The sequence below is a fragment of the Nicotiana tomentosiformis genome, chromosome 2 (assembly GCF_000390325.3).
Source record: "Nicotiana tomentosiformis chromosome 2, ASM39032v3, whole genome shotgun sequence".
Lineage (NCBI taxonomy): Eukaryota > Viridiplantae > Streptophyta > Magnoliopsida > Solanales > Solanaceae > Nicotiana > Nicotiana tomentosiformis.
In genome coordinates this window covers 23,535,590-23,558,235 of record NC_090813.1, presented here as the reverse complement: position 1 = coordinate 23,558,235, position 22,646 = coordinate 23,535,590, and the positions used below count along the sequence as shown (strand labels likewise).

Genomic DNA, 22,646 nt, shown 5'->3' with positions numbered 1-22,646 from the left:
AGCATGTCATCAATATAAACCTCCATTGATTTACCTATTTGTTCTTCGAACATTTTATTCACTAGGCGTTGGTAAGTAGCTCTTGCATTTTTTAGCCCGAAGGGCATTACATTATAACAATATGTTCTATACTTAGTGATAAATAAAGTCTTTTCTTGGTCTTCCGGGTTTATTTGGATTTGATTGTACCCGGAATAGGCATCGAGAAAAGTAAGGATCTCGTGGCCGGCCGTGGCATCGATCATGCGATCGATGTTAGACAGTGGAAAAGAATCTTTGGGGCACACCTTGTTTAAATCCTTATAATCTACACATATTCTAAGTTTATCCCCTTTTTTAGGGACTACAACTACATTGGCTAACCATTCGGGATATTTTACCTCCTGAATGGATCCCATTTTGAGAAGTTTAGTTACCTCGTCCTTTATGAATACGTGCCTTACTTCAGACTGGGTCTTCTCATTTTGAGAAGCCGGTGTGTCGTTACCTCCGGTGGAATCCCTGTCATGTCTAAATGGGACCAAGCAAAACAATCTATGTTATCAACAAGAAATTAAATAAGTTTTTTCTTGAGTTTGGGGGTTAATCCCGTTCCCAGGTATACCTTTTGTTCGGGTAGGTACTCGATCAATATAACCTGTTCCAGCTCGTCGACCGTTGATTTGGTGGCGTCAGTATCTTCGGGAACAACAAAAGTTCAAGGGGTCAGAAAATCCTCCTCTTCTTCTTCTATCTCCCGCTTCCCCGATTCGGTCGAGGCTGGTGGATGTGATTGCTATTTGACTTCCTGTTTATCTTTGATGCTCGACCTTTTCGAGGTTGATAGTGTCGATATCGATGTTACCTCATCGACCGCAAACATTTCCTTTGCAGCATGTTTCTCCCCGTATACTATTTTTACACCGTCTGATGTCGAAATTTTATCATTTGGTGGAGAGTCGAAGGGACTGCTCTCATATTGTGGATCCAAGGCCTTTAGAGTAGGGCATTGTACCTCATGTCGCCCTTTATCATGTGGAACTTAGTATCTTGAATGGTTCCAGCCACGTTCACTGGCAGAATAATCTCCCCTTTAGTTGTTTCACTGGCCATATTGAAGCCATTTAGGACCCGAGCTGCGGGCACGATTTGATTTTGTAGGCTGAGCTGCTCCACAACCCTCGATCGGATGATATTCTCTGAGCTACCTGGATCTACTAAAATACGCTTAACTTGAACTTTATTTAATAAGATAAAAATAACCAGAGCATCGTCATGAGAAACGCCTTCTGCTTCTTCGGCGTTGAATGATAAAGTGCTTTCGGACACATAATATCGGGTTCATTTTTCCCTAATGATTGATACCTTAGTGCGTTTGAATATGGGTCCCTGTGGAATGTCGACCCCATCGACGATCTTATGAATGACATGTTGGGGTTCCTCCTGTTCATTTTTCCTATTGGCGTCTCTTTCTCTGAAATAATTCTTGACTCGATCGCTGAGGAACTCTCGAAGGTAGCCCTCATTGAATAGACGGGCTACCTCCTCCCTTAATTGCCTGCAATCCTCGGTTTTGTGACCATGCGTGCCATGATACTTGCATATCAAATTTGGGTTTCTTTGAGAAGGATTAGTTTGTATGGGTCTGGGCCACCTAGTATCTTTGATCCTTCTGGTTGCCGATACAATTCATGATGCATCAATGCTAAAGTTATATTCTGATAACCGAGGTGCTTCTGTGGGATCGGCATACTTGCCAAAACCACTCTTTCTCATAAGTCTCCGAGAATTCTGTCCTCGATCACTTCTCCGATCGTTCCTGGCGGAATTGCGTCCTGAACCATTATCCTTATTGTTCCTTTGATCTGCGGTATATGGTTGATATCGGTCTCTGTTCGACCTTGTCTCCCTATCGACGTCCCTATGGTTTTTAACTACCGACATGTTTGGATGTGCTGAACCAGAAGGGGCTCCTAATTGATCGTCCTCGACCTTGATCTTCGATTGGGATCGATTGTGCACATTTGCCCAAGTTACAGCTGGATATTCGATCAAATTTTGTTTCAACTGACGTGATGCTATCGAACTCCGCTCGTTCAACCCTTTGGTGAAAGCTTGAACGGCCCAATCATCTGTGACCGGTGGCAAATCCATGTGTTCCATTTAAAATCGGGACACGAACTCCCTCAGAATTTCATTATCCCTTTGTCTTACCTTGAAAAGGTTTGATTTCCTCGTTACGACCTTTATGGCCCTGGCGTGTGCCTTTACGAAAGAATCTGCTAACATGGCAAATGAGTCGATGGAATTTGGTGGCAGGTTGTGGTACCAAATCATTGCTCCCTTCGAAAGGGTCTTTTCGAATATTTTCAACAATCCAGATTCGATTTCATCATCCTCTAAATCATTATCCTTGATGGCGCATGTATATGAAGTAACATGCTCATTGGGATCGGTAGTACCATTATATTTGGGTATGTCTGGCATTCGAAACTTCTTTGAAATAGGCTTCGGAGCCGCACTTGGAGGAAAGGACTTTTGTACAAACTTCTTTGAATCCATCCCTTTCAAGATTGGCGGTGCCCCCGGTAGCTGATCAACTCGAGAGTTGTATGTCTCTATTTTTTTATCGTTGGCTTCTATTCTCTTCTCCCCTGATTCAATTCTTTTGGTGAGCTCCTCGAGCATTTTAATTATCGCAGGATCAGTCCCCGATTTGTTACCATTCGGCCTCTCCGGTACTGGCTCGGTACGGCAAGTTATTTCCGGCTCGACCCTATTCAGAGCTCTATGTTGAATTTGTAACTGAGCAATAGCGTCTTGCTGAGCCTAAAGCATCTCGAATATTACTTGGAGACTGACTCCCTCGTCTCTTTTGCCCTGTATTCCTTGGCTACTAGATCAGACTTCTCTGCGTACACTCCCATCGAGATCTGCGCCTAGGTCCGCATTTAGAGCAACGTGCGAACTGATATCGATGGGGTTGGTAACCGGTACTCCCCCGTGATTAGCCTGTGGCACTTCGATTCCTGGAGCAATCACATTTTCGTTTTCACCATGGAATCCGAGGCCATTGTCACCGTGTGTGGATGCGTTTTGTGAGTTTGACATGTTTTAACCTGAAAGCAAAGATACTTGACAAGAACAAGCGTAAAATAGTGTGTTTCACCAGAATCAGTACTGAAAAATCACTATTATCCTTATCCCCACGGTGGGCGCCAAACTGTTTACCCTAAAATTCGAGTAACAATTAAACTTATTTAGTGGTTTTAAGGATATGTGATTTAATCCAATACCAATTGATAAACAAGGAATTGAATAGATAATCTGAATAGTAAAATAAATCAAACCAGTGTTCTAGGAGTGCTTTCGACCTCGATTCGAGATGGTCTCGAGGTTGGGTAACAAGAACAGTAAAAAACAGAAAATAAACAATGATGAACCGTAATGGATAATAAATGAAATAGAGAGCAGCATTTGTGTATATTCTTATCAGTCAAAACCCTCCCTACAAATGAATGGGGTCCCTCTTTCTATAGGAGAGGAATCCTAAATAAGGTACAATTCTAATAATGGAAACAAATCCCATGATTGGTGTCAATAACCGCTTGATTCGATCTGTTCCGGGATTTTCGCCGAGATCTTCGATCGGTTGCTAATATCTCGCCATTCCGTTATTATGCTCGGTCTCGATCTCCAGCGAGTATTTCGATCTTCATGCTCCATTCTCTGCCATTGAGCTCGAGCCTGGTCTATTACGAGCTTACTCTCAATGCAGCTCCTCGTGCCTACGAAATCGGACATGCCCGATTTCGACCGTATACATGTATATAATTGGTAAATTGTATATGCCTATATAATTAAATTAAAACTTGAGTAAGGAGAGTAATAAAGTTTTAAATAGTATATAGGAAGGTAAAAATCTCTTTTAAAAATTATAGTTTTTTTAGTCTAATAGAAATTATATTTGAAGTTTTATCACACCTTTCTATAAGAAACCAAATCCAAACGTAAGAAGCCGACAACCGCAAACGATTCATAGGGCCCCAAGGAGCCGAATACCGACGTCTCCCCGTATATCAGCATTGAAAATAACATCGTTGTCCCAGTTGCTAAATGTAGATAAAATAAAGTAACGTTGCAGATTATTGCGTTGACCAACATTATTCAGAATACATGTAGTATTGATTTGAAATAAATAATTAGAGAAATACATAACTTTGAGAAAGCTCATTACAAATAGTAACAAATAAAACTGATAAAGCTAGTATTGTAAATGCCGCAACCTTTGTTTATCTGATTATATTTGTTATAAAATCCAGGCTCCAAGCAATCTTAACATCAATAAACAAGTCGTGTGTCTAGAAATTTTCAAAAGTAGCCAGCAATATTTAATGAATAGAAGCTTCCACGACTTCGTATTAAGTCGTCACCGCACATGCAAACATTGTACCAGTCAGCTTCAAGTGTCAAACAAGAAATAAATTAGATTGGTGGATAAGAAATTTCTTTTGACTTTTCAAGCTATAAAAGAACACCAATATCAATTCATACCATCATAACAAAATATTTTAACATAATAACAGTTGTGACTTGTGAGAGTTAGAAATTGTAAGAGAATGTCAAGAGTGAAGTTGCTTGGACATAGTGGGAGCCCTTTTAGTCGCAGAGTTGAATGGGCTCTGAATATTAAGGGCATAGAATATGAGTTGATAGAAGAAGATTTACCGAACAAGAGCCCTCTGCTTCTTCAATCAAACCCTGTTCATAAGAAAATCCCAGTGTTGTTGCACAATGGCAAGCCCATTGCTGAGTCACTTGTAATTGTTGAATATATTGATGAGACATTTGATGGCCCTTCCATTTTGCCTAAAGACCCTTATGACAGAGCAGTTGCACGTTTCTGGGCTAAGTTCCTCGATGAGAAGGTAACTTGAATTCCCTTGCTCTATGTTGCTACATACATTTACACCATGGTAATGTAATAAATGGCCAATGACTCTTCATGTTTAATGTGCTGAGAGCAGGAACGGATTTAGGGCACGGAAGGGGGTTCGTCTGAAAATATATAAGGCAAATTCTTCTTGTGCATCTATATTATATATCCCCTTGACATAGTTCAAAAGCATAGCTCAATAGTCAAGGGATTCAAAACCTTTGTGAAATTGCTAGTTAAATTCTCACTTGCCATAGTCTCTATAAATTTTTAATTTTTTTCTTTTTTGAACCCACTTAGCAGAAATCCTGCTCCCCGTCGCTAGCTGAGAAAATGGATTGTTGTCTCATTATATGATCTAGAATAATTCTTACCTCATGTATTAGTTTTAGGTACTATTAACAGCGGGTTGCCACTTAGACAATTTTAGACCCATGATAAAGTGCAGCATGTTACGCTAAGTTTCCGCTATGCGCGGGGTCCAAGAGAAGACCGAATCGGATTAGGATTGAATTAGGCAGCCTTATCTTAAATTTCTATAAGAGGTTGTTTTCGCCGTATGAATCCGTAACTTCCTGATTATAACAAATTTTACTGTTACTTCAAGGTTTTCGTTCAAAATTAGACCCATGATATATTAATTTTGAAGTTTTAAACTTCAACGCGATTGTCACTTTTGGCCTAATTTCGGAAAAGTGAGCAACTTCTAAATATAAAACCACAAAAGTGATTATTTGAATAAATCAGATTGAGTTTAGGTCAAAGTCTATTTCCTTTGTAGTTCACTTTGTTTATAATGTCCTACCTTTTCTCAGTGCTTGCCAGCAGCGTGGAAAGCTTTGTGGAGTAAAGGAGAGGAGCAAGAGAAAGATAAAGAGGAAACATATGAGGTACTTAAAGTTCTAGACAATGAACTCAAGGACAAGAAGTTCTTTGGCGGAGAAAAAATTGGATTTGTTGACATAGCAGCCAATTTTGTTGGATTTTGGGTGGGAATTGTTGAAGAAGCTACTGGAGTAGTGTTAGTGACTAGTGAAAAGTTTCCCCATTTATGTGTGTGGAGAGATGAGTACCTTAACTGCAGTCAAGTCAAGGAAAATATGCCTAATAGGGATATGTTGCTTGGTTATTTCAAAGGTCGAGTCCAAGCTGCAGCTACTGCCACTGCTCCCAAATGAACTATATGAAATTTCAAGAGCTTTTTGTGGGAATAAAATCATAAATCTAGCTAGCTTTCTAGAAATGAGATTTGTCATAAGAAAAATAAAGCTTTCTCAACTTAGTGATGTACTTGTTTTCCTCTTCTTCTTCTTTTATCTTTTATATTGTTATAATTTACATATTGTGGAGAATAAACAGTTCTTGATCGTGTCTTTTATGGATGGATGTTGAAATCAAGATTTCAATTGATTAAAGATGTCGTTACATAAATAGCCGGCCAAAACTCAATATTTATTTTTTCTAGTCAGTATACATAGAGTATACATTAATAATACATAGTTATACATGAGATTAGGTGGACCACTATTTGGATTAATTCTTCGTTAAAAAAGATTGAATCACGATGTCACCTATCAGGCCTTTGAACAATTTGTGGGTTTTATCCTTGTAAAGCTTTATAAACTTTTGAAGAGTACAGTGACTTGGGCCATCAAAATCTTTTGGGAAATCTTTGTACTATAGGCCCATTGCTCACATAGTTAGGTCTTAAGTATGTCTTATTGCCTCGTTGCTTTTTCCTATTTTGCTGATATAAGTGGAGACAATATCCACTGCTTGGCGCAAAATGAAATGAAAAAAATGGTACTCCCTCCGTTTCAATTTAGATGAGTTAGTTTGACTTGGCACGGAGTTTAAGAAAAAAAAAGACTTTTGAAACTTGTGGTCTTAAAAGCTTAAGGGGTAAAAGTTTTGTTGGATCATGACATTTGTGTGGTTATAAAAGTTTCTCATTAAGGATAAAATGGGTAAAATGAAGAGTTTAAAGTTAAATTATTTCCAAATTTAGAAATGTATCATTTATTTTTTTAAAAACTAAAAAAAATATATATATATATCTCAACTAATTTAAAATGGAAGGAGTAAGAATTATAGAGTATAGAAGTGAAGATAAAGCGAGAATGCAAATCGGACCACATTTACATGTGTCCGTGACACACGGAATAACATGTTTAGAACGGAAAATAGAAGACAGCACTAAAGCAAAATAAAATAAAACAAACATCATTATTTAATTCAAGAGATCCATGATACTACATCCTGTGTGGGGCTATTTATGGACAACTATGTTTATGTCTACACAAGGTCGGTTTTGTGTGGGACATCGAATAGAAATCTCATAATCCATAGAATCTCAACTTGGACAAAAATAGTGTGGAAAGAAATCTCATTGGTACCTCAAATATTTATGAGTTGGCCATAATTTATAACAAATTCACATTAACCAAAACAAGACACATTGTTTAACCAATTGTAAGATGTGGAAGCTGACCTACTTTACGGTTTCCAAAGCTAGTCATTATTGAAAACTGATACTCCTAATATACTCTCCCCTCTCATAATATTAGTCATGATTCTCTTGTACCTCCCCTTAAGAAAAATTAATTAGAATATAATTTTAAATTGAATTTTTTAAAGTGATAAATAATTTAAAATAATTATTTTTAATAATCACGACGAGAGAGTATATATAAAAAAATAAAATGAAAAAGAAGATAAAAAAGGAAAAAGTGAAGTGGGAGTATGATGCAAGCGAGGATTAGGGGACACTGGAAAGAGGCCCCTAAAAGTATTTAGGCCAAACACATTATTTTTTAGGCCAAACACATTCATATTCACATTCTCAAGTCTCAACTAAACTATTGCCAATGATCTTCTAGGTATGGTTTAACGGTCAAGACTTTCCAAGTTAGCATTTCAACAGCTACATGTTATCAGATGTGCGGATCCAATATTTTCAAGAGGATGGGTATATTGACGTAAAAAGGTGAATCTAAAATTTATATTTGACGGATTTAAAATTATAATTCAAAATTATATTCTTTGTAATTTCTACAAAAATTCACATATATATATATATATATATATATATATATATATATATATATATATATATATATATATATATATATATATATATATCCATAATCCGTATTGAAAAGAAGACAGTCTGGAATGGGATTTGAACCTCGAACTTCACTTGTAGAAGTTTACCCATAGGAGTCTTTGAGCTTGGGTGCACATATATTTAAGTAATATTAACAAAATATAATATTATTTATACATGATTTAGGAAGAGAAGTATGGATTCACGTGAACCCACTTGCCCTTAACCTAGATATGCCCCGCCTGTTATTCAATTATCTTCTTCTACACTTCTGCTTGTTTATTTTAAAAGTAGAAGAAAAAAATATCCTTCTACAAATAAATTTTCTTCCCTCTTTATGGAAAACATAAACAATAAGAAACAAATGTGCCCCCAAAAAAATAAGGAATAAGAAAAAAAAATCTTTAGTGTCATAGTACACCTGGAAACTTGATTCCACTAGCACTAAGTATTTGATCATAAATCTTGAACATGCATATGCTAATCTTGGCCCATGTATTTGATTTTCCCTTATAGGATTAATAATGATGTGAGTAACTTTTATCACTTTAATCCTTGCGTTTAACATGGACAGACCTCTTTTATCTGTTTGTCATTCTATCAGTTCTTTCTTGATAATTGAAATAATAATTGATATAACAGAAAGAGAAACTATCAATTCTTTTTTTAAATTGGAATCCTTAAAAGAAGTCTATGGGATCACATGGATGTTTTTCCCTATTTTGACTCTTGTATTAAGAATCACAATAAGTGTACTAGTAATTATTTGATTAGAAAAAAAAAACATTTGCAGGGATACAACATCGTATCGGAGGACCTGAATATGCTGCCCTTTAGGAATTCTTCAAGCTCTAGCAATTATCCACCACTACTACATTACATAATCAGAGGTTGTACTATAATAAACCTTAAACTCAATTTAGCCTCTATAGAGAAAATGCTATATTAACTTTGGATCCTAATTACGTGTCACATATCTTGTCCTTGTGTAGTTGTTTTAGCTAAAGTTTGAGATGCGTAGCACTAGCACGGCAACAGGTTTGTGTCGCATCCAAAATTAAGCCAACAACTATAAGAGGCAATGTAGACAGAAAAAGCAATGAAATGGCAGCAGAGTGGTTGGCCACAAAAATGCAATTGAAACAGAGAATTCCCATGCGCTCTATGTCTTTAGTGAAAGCACAACCACAGAGCAAACCAGTAGTGCTCAGCATAGCCTTGTATAGATTGCTAGTAAAAGATGAAAGATTGAGACCTTTTTTGTTCTTTGATATTTTTTTGGTCAAACAAGAAAACCAAACATGGCAAGTTTACTAGCCATAGTCCAAACTATTATAAGGCTCTTGTAAGGTATCCACTAAATTTATATGGAAAAAGACAAATGGTGACTAAGATAAGAACTTTGGTTGTCCTAATTTTACCTTAGGGTCCCTAAATTAGGGGCCTTTGGATGTAACCAACTTCAACTAATTAACAAGTTCAAACTGCTCCATGGATCTCATTGGAAATATTTATGCTTCTTGGAGTTTCTTTGGCGATCGTGAAGTCATCATATGAATTGCCGAGTAAATAGATCAAATCCGAACGCGATTGTGCTTCTCAACGATATGAACTCGACCTGCTCCCATGCACTTCGGGGTACTATAGCATGTCAGGAATAAGGGGAGCATACGGGACGTAACCACTCCCTTGATTGAGGGATGTATCGCTTTGACTTTCAGTCGATACACAATTGAGGAGGTCGATCACAAACGCTATAGGTGTAGAAGCGATTCTGGTCAAAGAAGTCTAAGACGGCACCTCGCATATGGGAAGCAAGAGGGTACTTATGCCCCAACAGTGGGGCCTTATTGGGAAGGGCCCAGCCCAATAGAGACAACACACTCCCACTTCAAGCACACCTTGCGTTGACTGAATTAGTCTCTTGGTCTAGTTCGGTCACAAGTTGTCCAATTTAAAGTGCAGATTGTCAAAAAGCATCAACTGATAAAGTTGTTTCGCCATTACTGTGACTTAAGAAAGAAAGTACACATAAATAAGAAGAAATGGTCGAAATTTCCTTTAAAATGACAAGAAGTTGTCCGGGAGATTTTATTTCAAATTAAAGAAATTATAACACAAAACTAAAGTCCCCCAACTGAAATTACTCCAAACAAGTAGGTACTAAATATAACTATCTCATGAATAGAGGATTTCAATTATAGGTGTTAAGCAGACGGGCTGGTCCGGGCTGGACACAAAAACAAATACCCCGTACGGTTATTGTTCTGGACTGGTTAGTGCGTTGGGGTTCCGGGCTGGTAGTGGGCTGGGATTTTTTGGGTTTTAGTAGGCCTGTCTGGGTTCGGACTTAACGGGTCCGTACCGGGCTGGCTCATTTTTTTATTTTTTTTAGTATATTTTATTTTTCTTATTCAATGTTATTGATACTTAAGTGTTTGCAAACTTTTAAGGTTTAGAATTAAACTTTAAAGTTTAAAGTTTTAAATTTGAAATTTAATTTTAAAATTTTAAAATTGAAATTTGAAGGTAAGTGGCTACAAAAAATTATTTAATAAGATCACTAGGCAATATGTAAGGATCAAACTCCGAAGGCTTTCGTTTTATATTTTCATTGAATAATAAATAATACTTCAAATTAATTTGCAAGTTCTAATTTGATTTTTTAATTTTTGAACTTGCAAATTAAAAGTTTACAACAATTATAAAAAATAAATAGTACATTACATGCTTTGCATCATTTTTGTAAGTTCATCTATGTCAACATGAGGTTCTTGATTTCCGGCATTGCTTGAATCGGAACCATAAACCTATACCTGTTAATCGGGACGGGTTGACCCGTTTACAACCCGGTTCAGCCCGGGTCAACCCGGTACTGTAGCGTGGGGGGCGGGGAGCGGATTTCAAACGAACAGTTTTTTGATACCGGTGCACCGAAACCTGCTAAGCCCGTTAATCCGTTAACGGGTTGTTAACGGGCTACAGCCCGGTTCAGCCCGATTTTTAACGATTTTATTTTTATTTTATTTTTACCGTTGCCAACGGTCAAATTCAAATATGACCGTTAGCCAACAGCCCTTTTGCAAAAATGGTCATTTCGGCCTACCCCTTAAGAAAATAGCCCCCACACCCCTAGTATTTGATAAATTATAATTTTAACCTTTTAAAAATTATAAATAGCTCCCCTTCTTCTTCATTTTTCCTCACAATTCACTCTCTTACTACTCTAATTCTCTCTTAATATTATTGATTATTATTCTTAAATTCTCAATTACTAATTATTTCAAGTTTCATCAAATATTTAGTTTAGCCATTACAAAATTATTATTATCAAATATCAAGTATTCAAGTGAAGTGTGGTATTAACTATCAAGTATCGATCTATCAATTGAAGTTTGATTTTTGATATCAAATTTAGTGCGACATCCGAAATCCCGGTACACTCGTTCTGTATCTTTTTCTTCTTTGGTGTACATTTATTTTATTATTTATAATTATTAATTTAATTTACATAATGGATATATTTAGAGTAGCCAAAAAAGCGTGCACTAGTAGAGGTGGTAATAAGAAAATTTTCAAAAGATCAAGAGGTTGTGCTTGTTCTTCTAGTAGCTTTACACATATTTCTCAAAGTTCACGTGAAAATTTAAATGTAGATTATGAGAGACTTCAAGAAAATTATGGTATAGATGATGATTTAGATGATATTCCATTTTCATCACCTGATAATCTTGAAACACCACCAGCTATACCTGGTAATGCTAGTCAAGCTCAAAATATTAGGGGTAGAAGTCGTGGTAATACAAATAAGCCTTCCCTCCCTATTAAGAAGAATCGAAGATTAAGAAGTAAGTGTTGAAATTTTTTTGACAGACTAGAAGAAGATAACAATTATGTAAGATGTAAAATTTGTAAGGATATTTATAAACATGAGACCGGTAAGGGAGGGAGAACGGGTCAACTTCGTAGGCACATGGTAGACAACCACCCTCTTGATTGGGGAGTAGATGAAGAAGATGGGCAATAAAAACTTAACTCGGGTACTGGAGGGTTAATAGGTAAATACGATATTAAGAAAGATCGGGAAGAATTAGCTAAAATGATTGTTTTAGGTTATTTACCTTTTAGTTTTGCTGCTTCACCATATCTTGTTACTTATATTCAAAAAATTTATAACCATTTATTTAAAGGTATTCCTAGAAGTACTTGTAGAGCTGATATCTTTAGGCTTTTTGGACAATATCAGACATATATACATTATTTGTTCGCCAGTCTTTCTTGTAAAATTTCTCTTACTTCTGATATTGGTCGTGCTGTAAATGGTAATGATTATTTGACTGTTATATGCCATTGGATAGATGGTAATTTTTGTATGCAAAAACGTATTATTGCTTTTAAATATGATGAAGAACAAAGTCATACTGGTGCATTTATAAGTAATACTATCCATGAAATTGCTATATTTTATAATCTTGAAGAAAAAGTTTTATGTGTGTCATTTGATAATGCTTCTAACAACAATACTGCTATTACAATATTAAAATTGCATCTACACCCGCCACTTTCTGAAATATTTCATGTTAGATGTGCATGTCATATTTATAATTTGATTGTGAATAGTGACCTTGAATTATTTAGAGATGATATCACTTTAGTTAGAAGAGATGTTGGTGTAATTCAAGAAAATAATAGAAGTGCTAGATTAAATGTATTTAAAGAAAAATGTGTACACTATGGACTAAAACCAAGACTCATGCCTGTAGAAATAGTTACTAGGTGGAATTATACTTTTTTATTCTTAAAATATTGTTATAAATATAGAATGCCTATAACTGAAGTTGCTAATTCTCATTGTACCGATCCTAGCCGTTTGTTAACATCTAGAACTTAGGATGTCATTGAAGATGTTGTAAAGTTTTTACAAAAAATTTATGTGGCTACACTTGAGTTTTCTTGAGCTTATTATCCTACTATTGCAAATGGTTTAGTTCATATTACTGAAATTTCTCTTTTACTACATAATTTGAAGAAGAAAGAAGGATATACTTCTGTTGTTGAATCTATGCTAGATAAGTTTAAAAAATATTTTTACCCAATTCCCCGTATTTACCTAATTGGTGCTATTTTAAACCCTTCTATCAAAATGGTCACTTGTCGCCAATTAATCACTGTTTTATATTCTTATATGGATATTGGACCAACTGAAACTCCTGATATTGACACTTGTATTTCTGATCTACACAAACATTTAGAAACATTATATAATTATTATGCTAACATTGTTGATGCTTCTTCTGTTGTAGATGCAAATATTCTTTCAAGTTCAGTTTCAAAATCTGGGACAAGTGCTTTGGATGATAATGATGGTGTTGAAGATTATTTGATTTGGTCTACAATAGGGGAGCATCAATAAACCAGTAGCAGGAATATTGATGAACTTCAATTCTACTTGCAAAAGTCAGCAAAGTCTCGCACAAAGGAATTTCTACCACTGGGTTGGTGGAGGGGCAACTCTAATCAATTTCATGTTCTTTCGTCCATGGCTCGAGACGTGCTAAATGTGCCGATTTCAACAGTCACATCAGAGAGTGCATTTAGCCAAGCAAGGCAGCAACTAGGAGATACCCGTCATTCATTGGGTAGCAATGCTTTGGAAATTCTAGTGTAATTCAGAGATTGGATAAGATCAGAACGACGAAATCAAGAGCGTGACGAGGTAGATGAAGCGGAGGACCAAGAAATTGGAGATATAACTCAACAAAATCAATTCTACATAAAATTTGATGCTACACGACTGTATTCAATGTATTCGCGTAACTGTATTCATGAATACAATAACGGAATTCGCCCAAAAAAAATAGGAGAGTCAAGCTATGCGACACTACTCGCTGTATTCGCGCTACTGTATTCATGAATACAATAGCAAAATTCGCCAAAAAAATAGGGAGTCCAGCTGTGCGACTGTAATCAATATATTCACGCTACTGTATTCATGAATAGAGTAGCGGAATTCGCCTAAAAATAAGGGAGTTCAACTATTTAATAACGAAAAGAGGATAAATTAGCGTGTATCGCTCCTAATTTAACTCAACAAAATCAATTCTACATAAATTTTGCTGCATATATGATGTATTCCATGTATTCACGCGACTGTATTTATAAATATAGTTAGGTAATCAAGAAATATGGTGTATACCGTTCTATTCAATTTGACTGTACACAATATTCAATTCACATATATTCATTATTCACCATTATACATTGGATTCAATTCGACTGTATTCAAACAACAAAATATAGTAATATTCGGTTGTATTCAAAAAATGTAGACCTTCAGAATACATAAACACATACGGAAAAAAAATTATACAAAAATATAATATATTTGAGTATATTTGTACATATATAATACAATATATTTGTACCAATATATGTGACTAAAATAGCAAAGAAGAGAAGAAGGTCGGAGATGACATTTTTCGGCCAAGCAAAATAGAGTGTAACCCTCTTCGGAGTTATTGAATCGGCCATTAAAGACGAAATTTAAAGTTTCTTCCTCAAAACCTAACAATGACGAAAAAAATTTAAAAAAAAAAAGAAAGAAAGAAAAAAAAGAGTGAAGAGAAAAGAAGAATGGCAGAATATTAAGGCGTGAACAGGCCAAAAGCTTTACCAATTATCACGAATTTTTAGAGCAGAAACATTGAGGATCAATTCTGAGAAATTTGCTCCTACAATCTTAGTGTGTGTGAGAGAGATCGTGGAGAGAGAAAGAAGAAAAATCTTGTTGTGATTTGAAAAGATCGTGTGTTAACTGAAAGAAAGAGAGAAAGAAACATAAATAGCGTATTTCACGCCTCAATGGTAGTGTATATCATAAATGCCTATTTTGCTATCAAATATAAAAGGTAGATATAAATAATAATATTTTAAAATAATTTTGATTTATAATAAATAGGGTGTAATAATTTGATATAAAAGTTAAAATTTTCTTCTATAATATGAAGAGCATATGGGCCGGGCAAACTGTTGGATGGAAATAAGGCCCACAAAGGTGCAAAAAGTGGGCCCTGGCAGTTGGAAAATTGGAGGGAAACCCGCGAAGAATCTGTGACCGTTGAATCCAAATCGATTTGATTTAGATAAGTTGCCAAGTATGTTACGGCTTGTTTGGCCGAGTTGGAAAAATCATCTTATTTTAAATAGTGCTTATTTTTAAAAGTATTTTTTTTTGTGAGAAACAGTTTGCGTTTGACTAATTAATTTAAAAAGTACTTCTAAACAGCAATTAGTGTTTGACCTACCTTTTAAAAAATGCTTCTAAATGTATTTTTTTCAAAAGTGCTTCTCAAAAAATGCTTTTTGAAAAAAACTGTTTGTCTTCAAAAGCATTTTTTTTCTCTTAAAAGTTTGGCCAAACACTCCAAATTTAAAAAAAAAAAAAATACTTTTTTCTTAAAAAATGACATTTAGGGTTGGCCAAACTGGCTATCAGACTTTGTTATGAAAATGACATTTTGGGTTGTAATTTAAGAGGAAGAAATCAGCACTCTTTCTTTCGGCGAGAGAAAAGAATGTTGAATATGAATCTCCTTAAGAAAAAAGAAACGTCACTTTCAAATAGATTGTCCCTATTAATTAAGTACCAAAGGTTTTTCTATTCGATCACTCGGAAATGAATTTGTGATTTTATAATGATTTTTCTTCGCTTTTCAGTGTGAGTATTTCAAATGAAATCATAGACTAATAAGTAATGTCTTAGACTACGGCAAAGGAACATGGGAAGTCATTTTCTAACTCTCTTTTTTTTCCTCTCCTTTTCACTTTAAAACAGATAGGAATGAAGGAAAGTTGTTTCCCAACATGCCGTCCCACTTTGTCTGTAGAACATATATTATAGAAGTTGATAAATAAGCACAAAATACTTCTAGTTACCTGTCACTCTGTGTAATCTAAAAGTGTTTACCCTCAAAATTAGATAATAATAAATTTGTACGTGGTTTTAAGGATACGTGATTTAAAACGAGAAATCAGATTAATATTGAAATAAACAATGGTAAAATAAATGCAAACCACACAAATTGAACAATCTTAGCCTTGAAGGTTAGTCACGCTTGAGTCAGGAATGCTTTTATCGGTGCCAGAACAGAATGATAAGATAATGAGAACTAGAAATAATAATATATTGCTTTGTGATACGTGTTACCGCATTTTTAATGAATTATCGTACCCCCTTTATATAGTAGATGACTCATATTCTGGGTAAATTTCTATAAAAGGTAAAAATCTCTTGATTTGCTGATTACCAGTTCTTTACTGATATGTGCCGAGATTCTTGCCGTAATATCCGTGTAGTCACGGATATTTCGGTATTCTGTTAATTATCCTCGAGCTCGTTCGAGGCTAAGGTCGACACCGAACTCAATTTTCCTCGAAGGCAGATTTTTCGACCTCGGATTCTAGCTCGGTAAAACTCGAGGTCGATCTTCAGTCCGTGATCGTCATGTTCCAAACCTAATCTACCAAGTTGAATTAGCTCGACTCGACCGTATACAAGCATATTAAGAAATCGTCCAAATGGCATCCTCGATGGTCAAATGTTTTTCTTAGTCAATGAGGTTTCATGTGCAAAATCTACCAGGTCACATAGTTTACTGTTGTTGTTCGCTGTTTCGGGGCTTTGTCCATTCGGTCTGGTTCATAATCGGCAGTATTTTGGGGCTTTGTACATTTCGTTTCATACGGATGAAATAAATTGGATAGTATAATAGTATTTCATTAGTCCCCAATCATATGACACATTTTTAAAAATTTTGAAATGTCTCAAAGAATTGATACTATTTCATTACTATATACTTTTGATATCTTTCAAACATTTAAATCCATTCAACTATTTAAATCTTCAAAATTTGGACCATTTGCATAACTCAAAGGTGAATCAATCCTTTTTCTCTTGTAAAAAAAAAACTCAAATATTATACAAATATTGCTCACTTTGTATCGGCAAGAATAGATTTAATTTCAACTAATAACGGAAGATAAATTTAGAGCGTTAGGTAAAATGGCGCGAAAATAAGGCGCGAAACAAGCGCCGGCTGTGTCTCATACGTAGCAGCTAAAGACGGCCCATTAACCTTAATGACAAAAAAGGTAGGCAGTTTAACCGCCGACCCTCAACTTTCACCTCAATGCCACGTCGATCTATCGTCAAAAAATCGGATCCTTTGCACACTTGTGGAAGAAACTCCAACAGACAAGAATTCTAATTTAATTTGTGCACTTACAGAATGGAAAGGGGAAGAAAATATTTCCCTTCTTTTTTTTTATTGAACCTCGCATCTAAACTCACACCGGGACGTCACTTACGGCATATTTGATTAAACTTTTAAAATTAATTTATTTTATAAATTATTTTTTAAAAAAATACTTTTTTTTATTGTAAAACAATTTGTGTTGGAGAAGCACTATTTTGGAAGCCGTCCATACATACATACCTCTCCCGCTTTACAATGGAGTCTCAGTTTATAACTTTAGATAAGGCCGGTGAAAAAATTGAATGGCTCCGGAATTTTTCGGAAGAGATTCCATTTTGGCCCAAACCTTTGGCACATATATCCCTACATTACGATAGTCAAACGACAATAGTAAGAGTTTGGAGCATTATGTATTACGGAAAATCTTGTCACATACGACGAAAATATAATACTTTTAGACAACTACTCTATATTAGAATTATCACAATTGACTACGTAAAATCAAAAAATAATGTGTCGGATCCGCTAATAAAAGGCCTAACTAGAGAGGTAGATGAGAGATCATCGGAGGGAATGAGACTATGGCCGAGGACAAGTCACTGTGGCGTAACTCTACCTAGAATAATGGAGATTCCAAAATCTAGGTTCAAGGAGATCAAACAAAATCATTAGTGACTGTTCAACATTGTCAAAAGTTATTTTGGTCAATTCTCGTGATAAGACAATGTTTAATACCAAGGATAAAGCCTTAAGGCTTTTAATGGTTTCTAAGTTTGATATAGGGTATATCAAATAGTGTATCTACGGGATTACACATTTAGAATCACCTATGTAAGTGTGAAGTGTAAGCCGCTTCAAGGAGAAATCAGTAAGGCCGGTTTTCTATGCACTTGTGAACTAGACGGTGTTCATGGTTGAAACGAACACAATAATAAGAACCAAAACCGGTTAATGATTGATTATGTGACTTATGGTTGTCTAGAGATACACCAAAGCTCGACGGTTCAAAGTTATCAAATCTACCGATTAACCGAGTATATCTGACATAAGTTCACTACGGAAAGTTCAAAAGGGAACATACTTATCCAGATGCGATTAATCCTTACTTGCGTTTCACATAATTTTTTATGCATGTTTTCATCATATAGTCATTCCCCATTCATGCAGGGGATTGTTGGGTTTTCTTTAAGGGTGTGAATGAGAAATGGAAAAGACACCTTTTGGATTGCACCTCTTCATCTTAGTCTTTTATTGTCTATAAATTTAGAGGCTTGACCTCATTTTTCAGACATGAAAAATCTGAAAACTTTTTCCCTCTTTTCTACATTGTTGTATTATTTTTTTTCAAATAAATAAAGTGTCAAGTGTGATTTATTTCGTTTGTTGAGTTCGCTGAATTTCTGTAATTTCGATTGCCAATATTGCAGAGTAATTTTTTTCGTTCTATCATGGGAGAAAGTAATTTATAACCTTAGGCAACAGTGAGGAGATTAAATTCCTTAAGGACACATACGCTAAGGACACACAAGTAATTTGTGGGCTCAAAAATTATTTTATGTTTTATTTTATTGAATTAATATTTCTTTTACTCCTCTGATTTGCTGGTTTTGACAGCAGATTATCAACAGATTAAAGAGAAGAAAAAGGAAGAAAAAAAATCGTTGCACAATAGGATTGCATTTTGTGACAATTCTTGTGTATCTCCCTGCAAAATAATGAGACTTCTGCAGGCAGATCTTCTCATGAGCTCACAATTTACAGGCTTTAAACGAAATACACTCTGACCCTGTCGCCTATTTGCTACTACTTCTACACTATTTGCCTATTTCCATGCTTGTTACTCCTATAGAGTTGCACAAAATTCATAACGAGTCCAATGTCTCCAATCTCCTTAATGGTCCATGCTTAATTTTAAACACACTTTTTCAACTAGTAATTTTTTTTCCACACGTATTAGTAGAAAATATACAATTATTTTCTAGAATATTACACAAACATACCTTTCAAACTAATTGTCTGTAATAGTAAGCCAGAACAATATTCCTACTCCATTTAAAGCTTACCCTTACCTCAATTTTTACTATGAGATTAAATTCTTTTGTGCTATAATTAAAAAAGAAAAAGAAAAAAAGATGAACAGTAAATAGTGATCTAGTGACTGATCATCTTCAACGGGTTCAAAAATTGACGAGGAGAATTAAAAAAACAAAAAAGAGTAAAAAGAAAATTGATGGTCTTGTGGAAAATATAGGATCATTTCAATCTCAACTAGAGATTTTGAATTAGAATTATATGAATTATTTTTAGTAGAAAACGTTTATCACTCTAATATTTTTTTTTCAGTTTTACTTGTCCATTTTAGTACATAAAAAGAAAAATAATTTTTTTCTTATTTATCTTTTTTTATCATATGTACCTCGATCCGATTAAAAGAGTGAGAAATGAAAAAGAACCCACACTTTACTTTTACATGCAAAGCACGAATTGCTAGGGAGTGGGAGAGCATAGTTGTGTGCTGCCAGTCTGCCACTACCTCCGCCCATAATGACCAATCACAAAGGCGCCAACACGTTGTCATTAACGACATGCTTTCATGTTTCACTCAACTAAGCATTAATTAAGAACTTAATTATTTTTAATTAACTCCTTCCATTATACCTCAAGAAAATATGGAGCTGTATTCTTCCACTTCCATACGTGGGCCCACCACCACTCACGTGACAGACGTGCAGCAGATACAGAGAGCCCAAATCGGTACAATCTTATCTCTCATCTTACCTGGCATCCGCGTGCAGTACAATCGCCAAAACCGCAAGTGAATATCAAACATCAAAAGACCAACACACCTAGGATTTACATTTTACAACCCCACAAATTATCTGTCTCACTATTTTTTTCCTACTTATATAATCATCAACTGTCTCCTCCTCCTCTTCCCACTATAATAATTCCTTTAAAGAAACTGCAAAATTTCATATTCAAAGCTCTCTGAGATGGAGGAATACTCAAAGGAGTGTGAGTTTTGGCTTCCGCCGCAGTTTCTAACTGATGATGACATTCTTTTAGGGTTTAAGACTAACAGCAAAGGAGAGGAAAATGACAGGAAGAGTTACTTTGGGTGTGATTTTAAGAACGAGTTCTCATACATGTTGGGTCCGCCCTCGGATCTGAGTTCGCCGGTGGAGTCAGTTGTCGGCTCAACGGAGACAGAGAGTAGTGATGAGGAAGATTATATCACTGAGTTAACTCGCCAAATGGCTCACTCCACTCTTGAAAACCACAAGGTATATATACCTTCTTTTTTTTTTCTCTTTTTGCTTCTTTAAGTTTGCTTTGCTTTTATTTCTCTTTAAATTTTATTTTTTTTTTTGTGTTTTTGCGTTGTGTAGGTTCAGGGTTTGTCAAGTTCGCCTCAGTCAACGTTATATGGTGTTCTCGGGTCTAAACAGCAGGGCTCAAAAATTGTAACCCCAAATTACCCTTCTCAGAGTAGAAATGGGGTTGTGGATTTGCTTTATGAAGCAGTGGGCGAAGTTGCAAGAATGAAGATGATGGAGAAAGAGGCTGAACTCTGTCGTCATAAAAGTGGAATATGGGCTCCGCCAAGAAAGGCAAGTCCAGTTCCTGTAGACCCAAAAAACTCCAAACCAAATCTTGGCTCATTTTACTCTAATCAGCCACCACAGTCTTACCAGCAGTTACAAATGGCTCAAGTAAGTTTCAATACTTCATTATCTGGTGCTGATATTAACTTTTACTTGCTTTAGTTTTAGTTTTTAAAATTTATTGATTTTTATGTCTGTGGAAATGCAGTTTCAACGGTTGAAGCAACAGCAGATAATGCAACAAGGGAAACGAGTATTGAGTCATGAAAAAGAGGGATTTTGGAACCAGCAGCAGTTGAATCAGGGGAGAGGCCAAAATGGAGCTGGTAGGTCAGTTTCTGCTTGGCCGACTCTGCAACAATCTCACCATCAGCAGCAGCAGACTCAGCCTGGCTCAAGCATGCGAGCTGTATTCATAGGAAATACTGGACCCAAACGGGAGTGTGCTGGAACTGGGGTTTTTATTCCAAAAAGACCTGGACTACAAACTGAAACCAGAAAGAAGACAAGTACTACCTTTTATTTCCCCTGTTTTATAAACTTAATTTCAAATTCAAATAGAGAAATGCTCGTATATAATTTTATTATGTGTATGTTAGCAGTGATTTTAACAGTGGGTCGAACTTATTTTGCGTATATTATTTTATTAATTTACTTATAGTGGGAATGTGAGACTGGACTCTTGGACTATTGTGGCTCTGTTTTTTCAGTTATCTGTATTTTTGCGTTGTGTGTGTTTTGGTGGGTATGAACTGTAAAGAAAAATTCAAATAGTATAAATCCGATCTGTTTCACACGAATCTCCTACTATGTATTTTTCTTGTGTTCTCATTGTCTCATGTTATTTATTTCTCTATATTTTAGGGTATACAATTTGTTCAGTTGTGCTTATGTGTTTGGTCAAATTTTGTTTGTCGATTACCAGGTTGTTCGACTGTTTTAATGCCAGAAAGAGTGGTCCAAGCTCTGAATCTGAATTTGGATGAAATGGACTCTCGGCTGCTGCCTCAGGTTCAGCCTAGGTGTAATAATGGTATAAAACTATTTACCTCTGTACCAAATTAACTCACTAGTATTGTTTTTTACTATTCGTTGTAATGTTTTCAAATTTAAAATCTTTTTTGTTTAGGTGGTGTTTTGAAGTACCATAATAATTTGGTGGATCAACAAAGACGCAGTTTGAGAACTCAGCCGGCGGTTACATCCCAAGAGATAATACTTCCTCAGGAGTGGACTTACTGACCCAGAAATTATTTTTGTGATAGGGATTCTTTACAGTATGTTGAAAGTCTTAGAAGCAGATATGAGGGTGAATAGTTTAGCCGCAAATGGAATGGGCTTTTTTGGGTAATAATAGTAGGGTTTAAGGGAGCGAGGAAGTAATTTTCACAGTGTTCAACGAGTAGAATTAGGCAGCAGACGACTCTAGAATCAAGAAATTGCTGGATTTTTAGGTTCTCTTTTGTTTGGTTTAGATTAGTAGGTTATACTAGTAATGACAAATAAATGTTCAAAGTCAAGAAATGAAGAAAGATGATTGGGTCGTGTTTTGGTTGAAATTCCCTTTGTTCTTCAGTTTATCATCAGCGTGATAATTAACCGATGCACGCGCATATGGCCAGGGAATCAACAAATTAATATACCATTAGTAAAGGCGTAAGTTAGGCATTTTACCTATGTGGCGTAAACCTTCATTTTATAAAATAATACTCCTTCCGTTTTAAATTATATGAACTTATTTGATTGAGTACGAAGTTTAAGAAAAG

At 35.5% G+C, this 22,646-nt stretch overlaps 2 protein-coding genes across 2 annotated transcripts; both read left to right on the top strand.

Annotated features, from left to right (window-relative positions):
* Nucleotides 1–4,532: 4,532 nt before the first annotated feature.
* Nucleotides 4,533–6,293, top strand: LOC104092796 (probable glutathione S-transferase). The gene is made up of 2 exons (XM_009598463.4): nt 4,533–4,907; nt 5,731–6,293. Exons 1-2 carry the CDS (start codon nt 4,599–4,601, stop codon nt 6,091–6,093), a joined length of 672 nt encoding a protein of 223 aa, XP_009596758.1. The 5' UTR covers nt 4,533–4,598; the 3' UTR covers nt 6,094–6,293.
* A 13,892-nt stretch (nt 6,294–20,185) lies between these two features.
* Nucleotides 20,186–22,439, top strand: LOC104118400 (uncharacterized). Its single transcript, XM_009629632.4, has 5 exons — nt 20,186–20,559; nt 20,665–20,988; nt 21,089–21,389; nt 21,806–21,913; nt 22,010–22,439. Exons 1-5 carry the CDS (start codon nt 20,269–20,271, stop codon nt 22,120–22,122), a joined length of 1,137 nt encoding a protein of 378 aa, XP_009627927.1. The 5' UTR covers nt 20,186–20,268; the 3' UTR covers nt 22,123–22,439.
* Nucleotides 22,440–22,646: the final 207 nt, after the last annotated feature.

Coding starts and splice junctions, on each gene's coding strand:
- LOC104092796 (XM_009598463.4), top strand. CDS start 4,599: ATGTCAAGAGTGAAGTTGCTTGGACATAGTGGGAGCCCTTTTAGTCGC. Junction 4,908..5,730: donor CTAAGTTCCTCGATGAGAAG/GTAACTTGAATT, acceptor ACCTTTTCTCAG/TGCTTGCCAGCAGCGTGGAA.
- LOC104118400 (XM_009629632.4), top strand. CDS start 20,269: ATGGAGGAATACTCAAAGGAGTGTGAGTTTTGGCTTCCGCCGCAGTTT. Junction 20,560..20,664: donor CCACTCTTGAAAACCACAAG/GTATATATACCT, acceptor TGCGTTGTGTAG/GTTCAGGGTTTGTCAAGTTC. Junction 21,914..22,009: donor TCAGCCTAGGTGTAATAATG/GTATAAAACTAT, acceptor TTTTTTGTTTAG/GTGGTGTTTTGAAGTACCAT.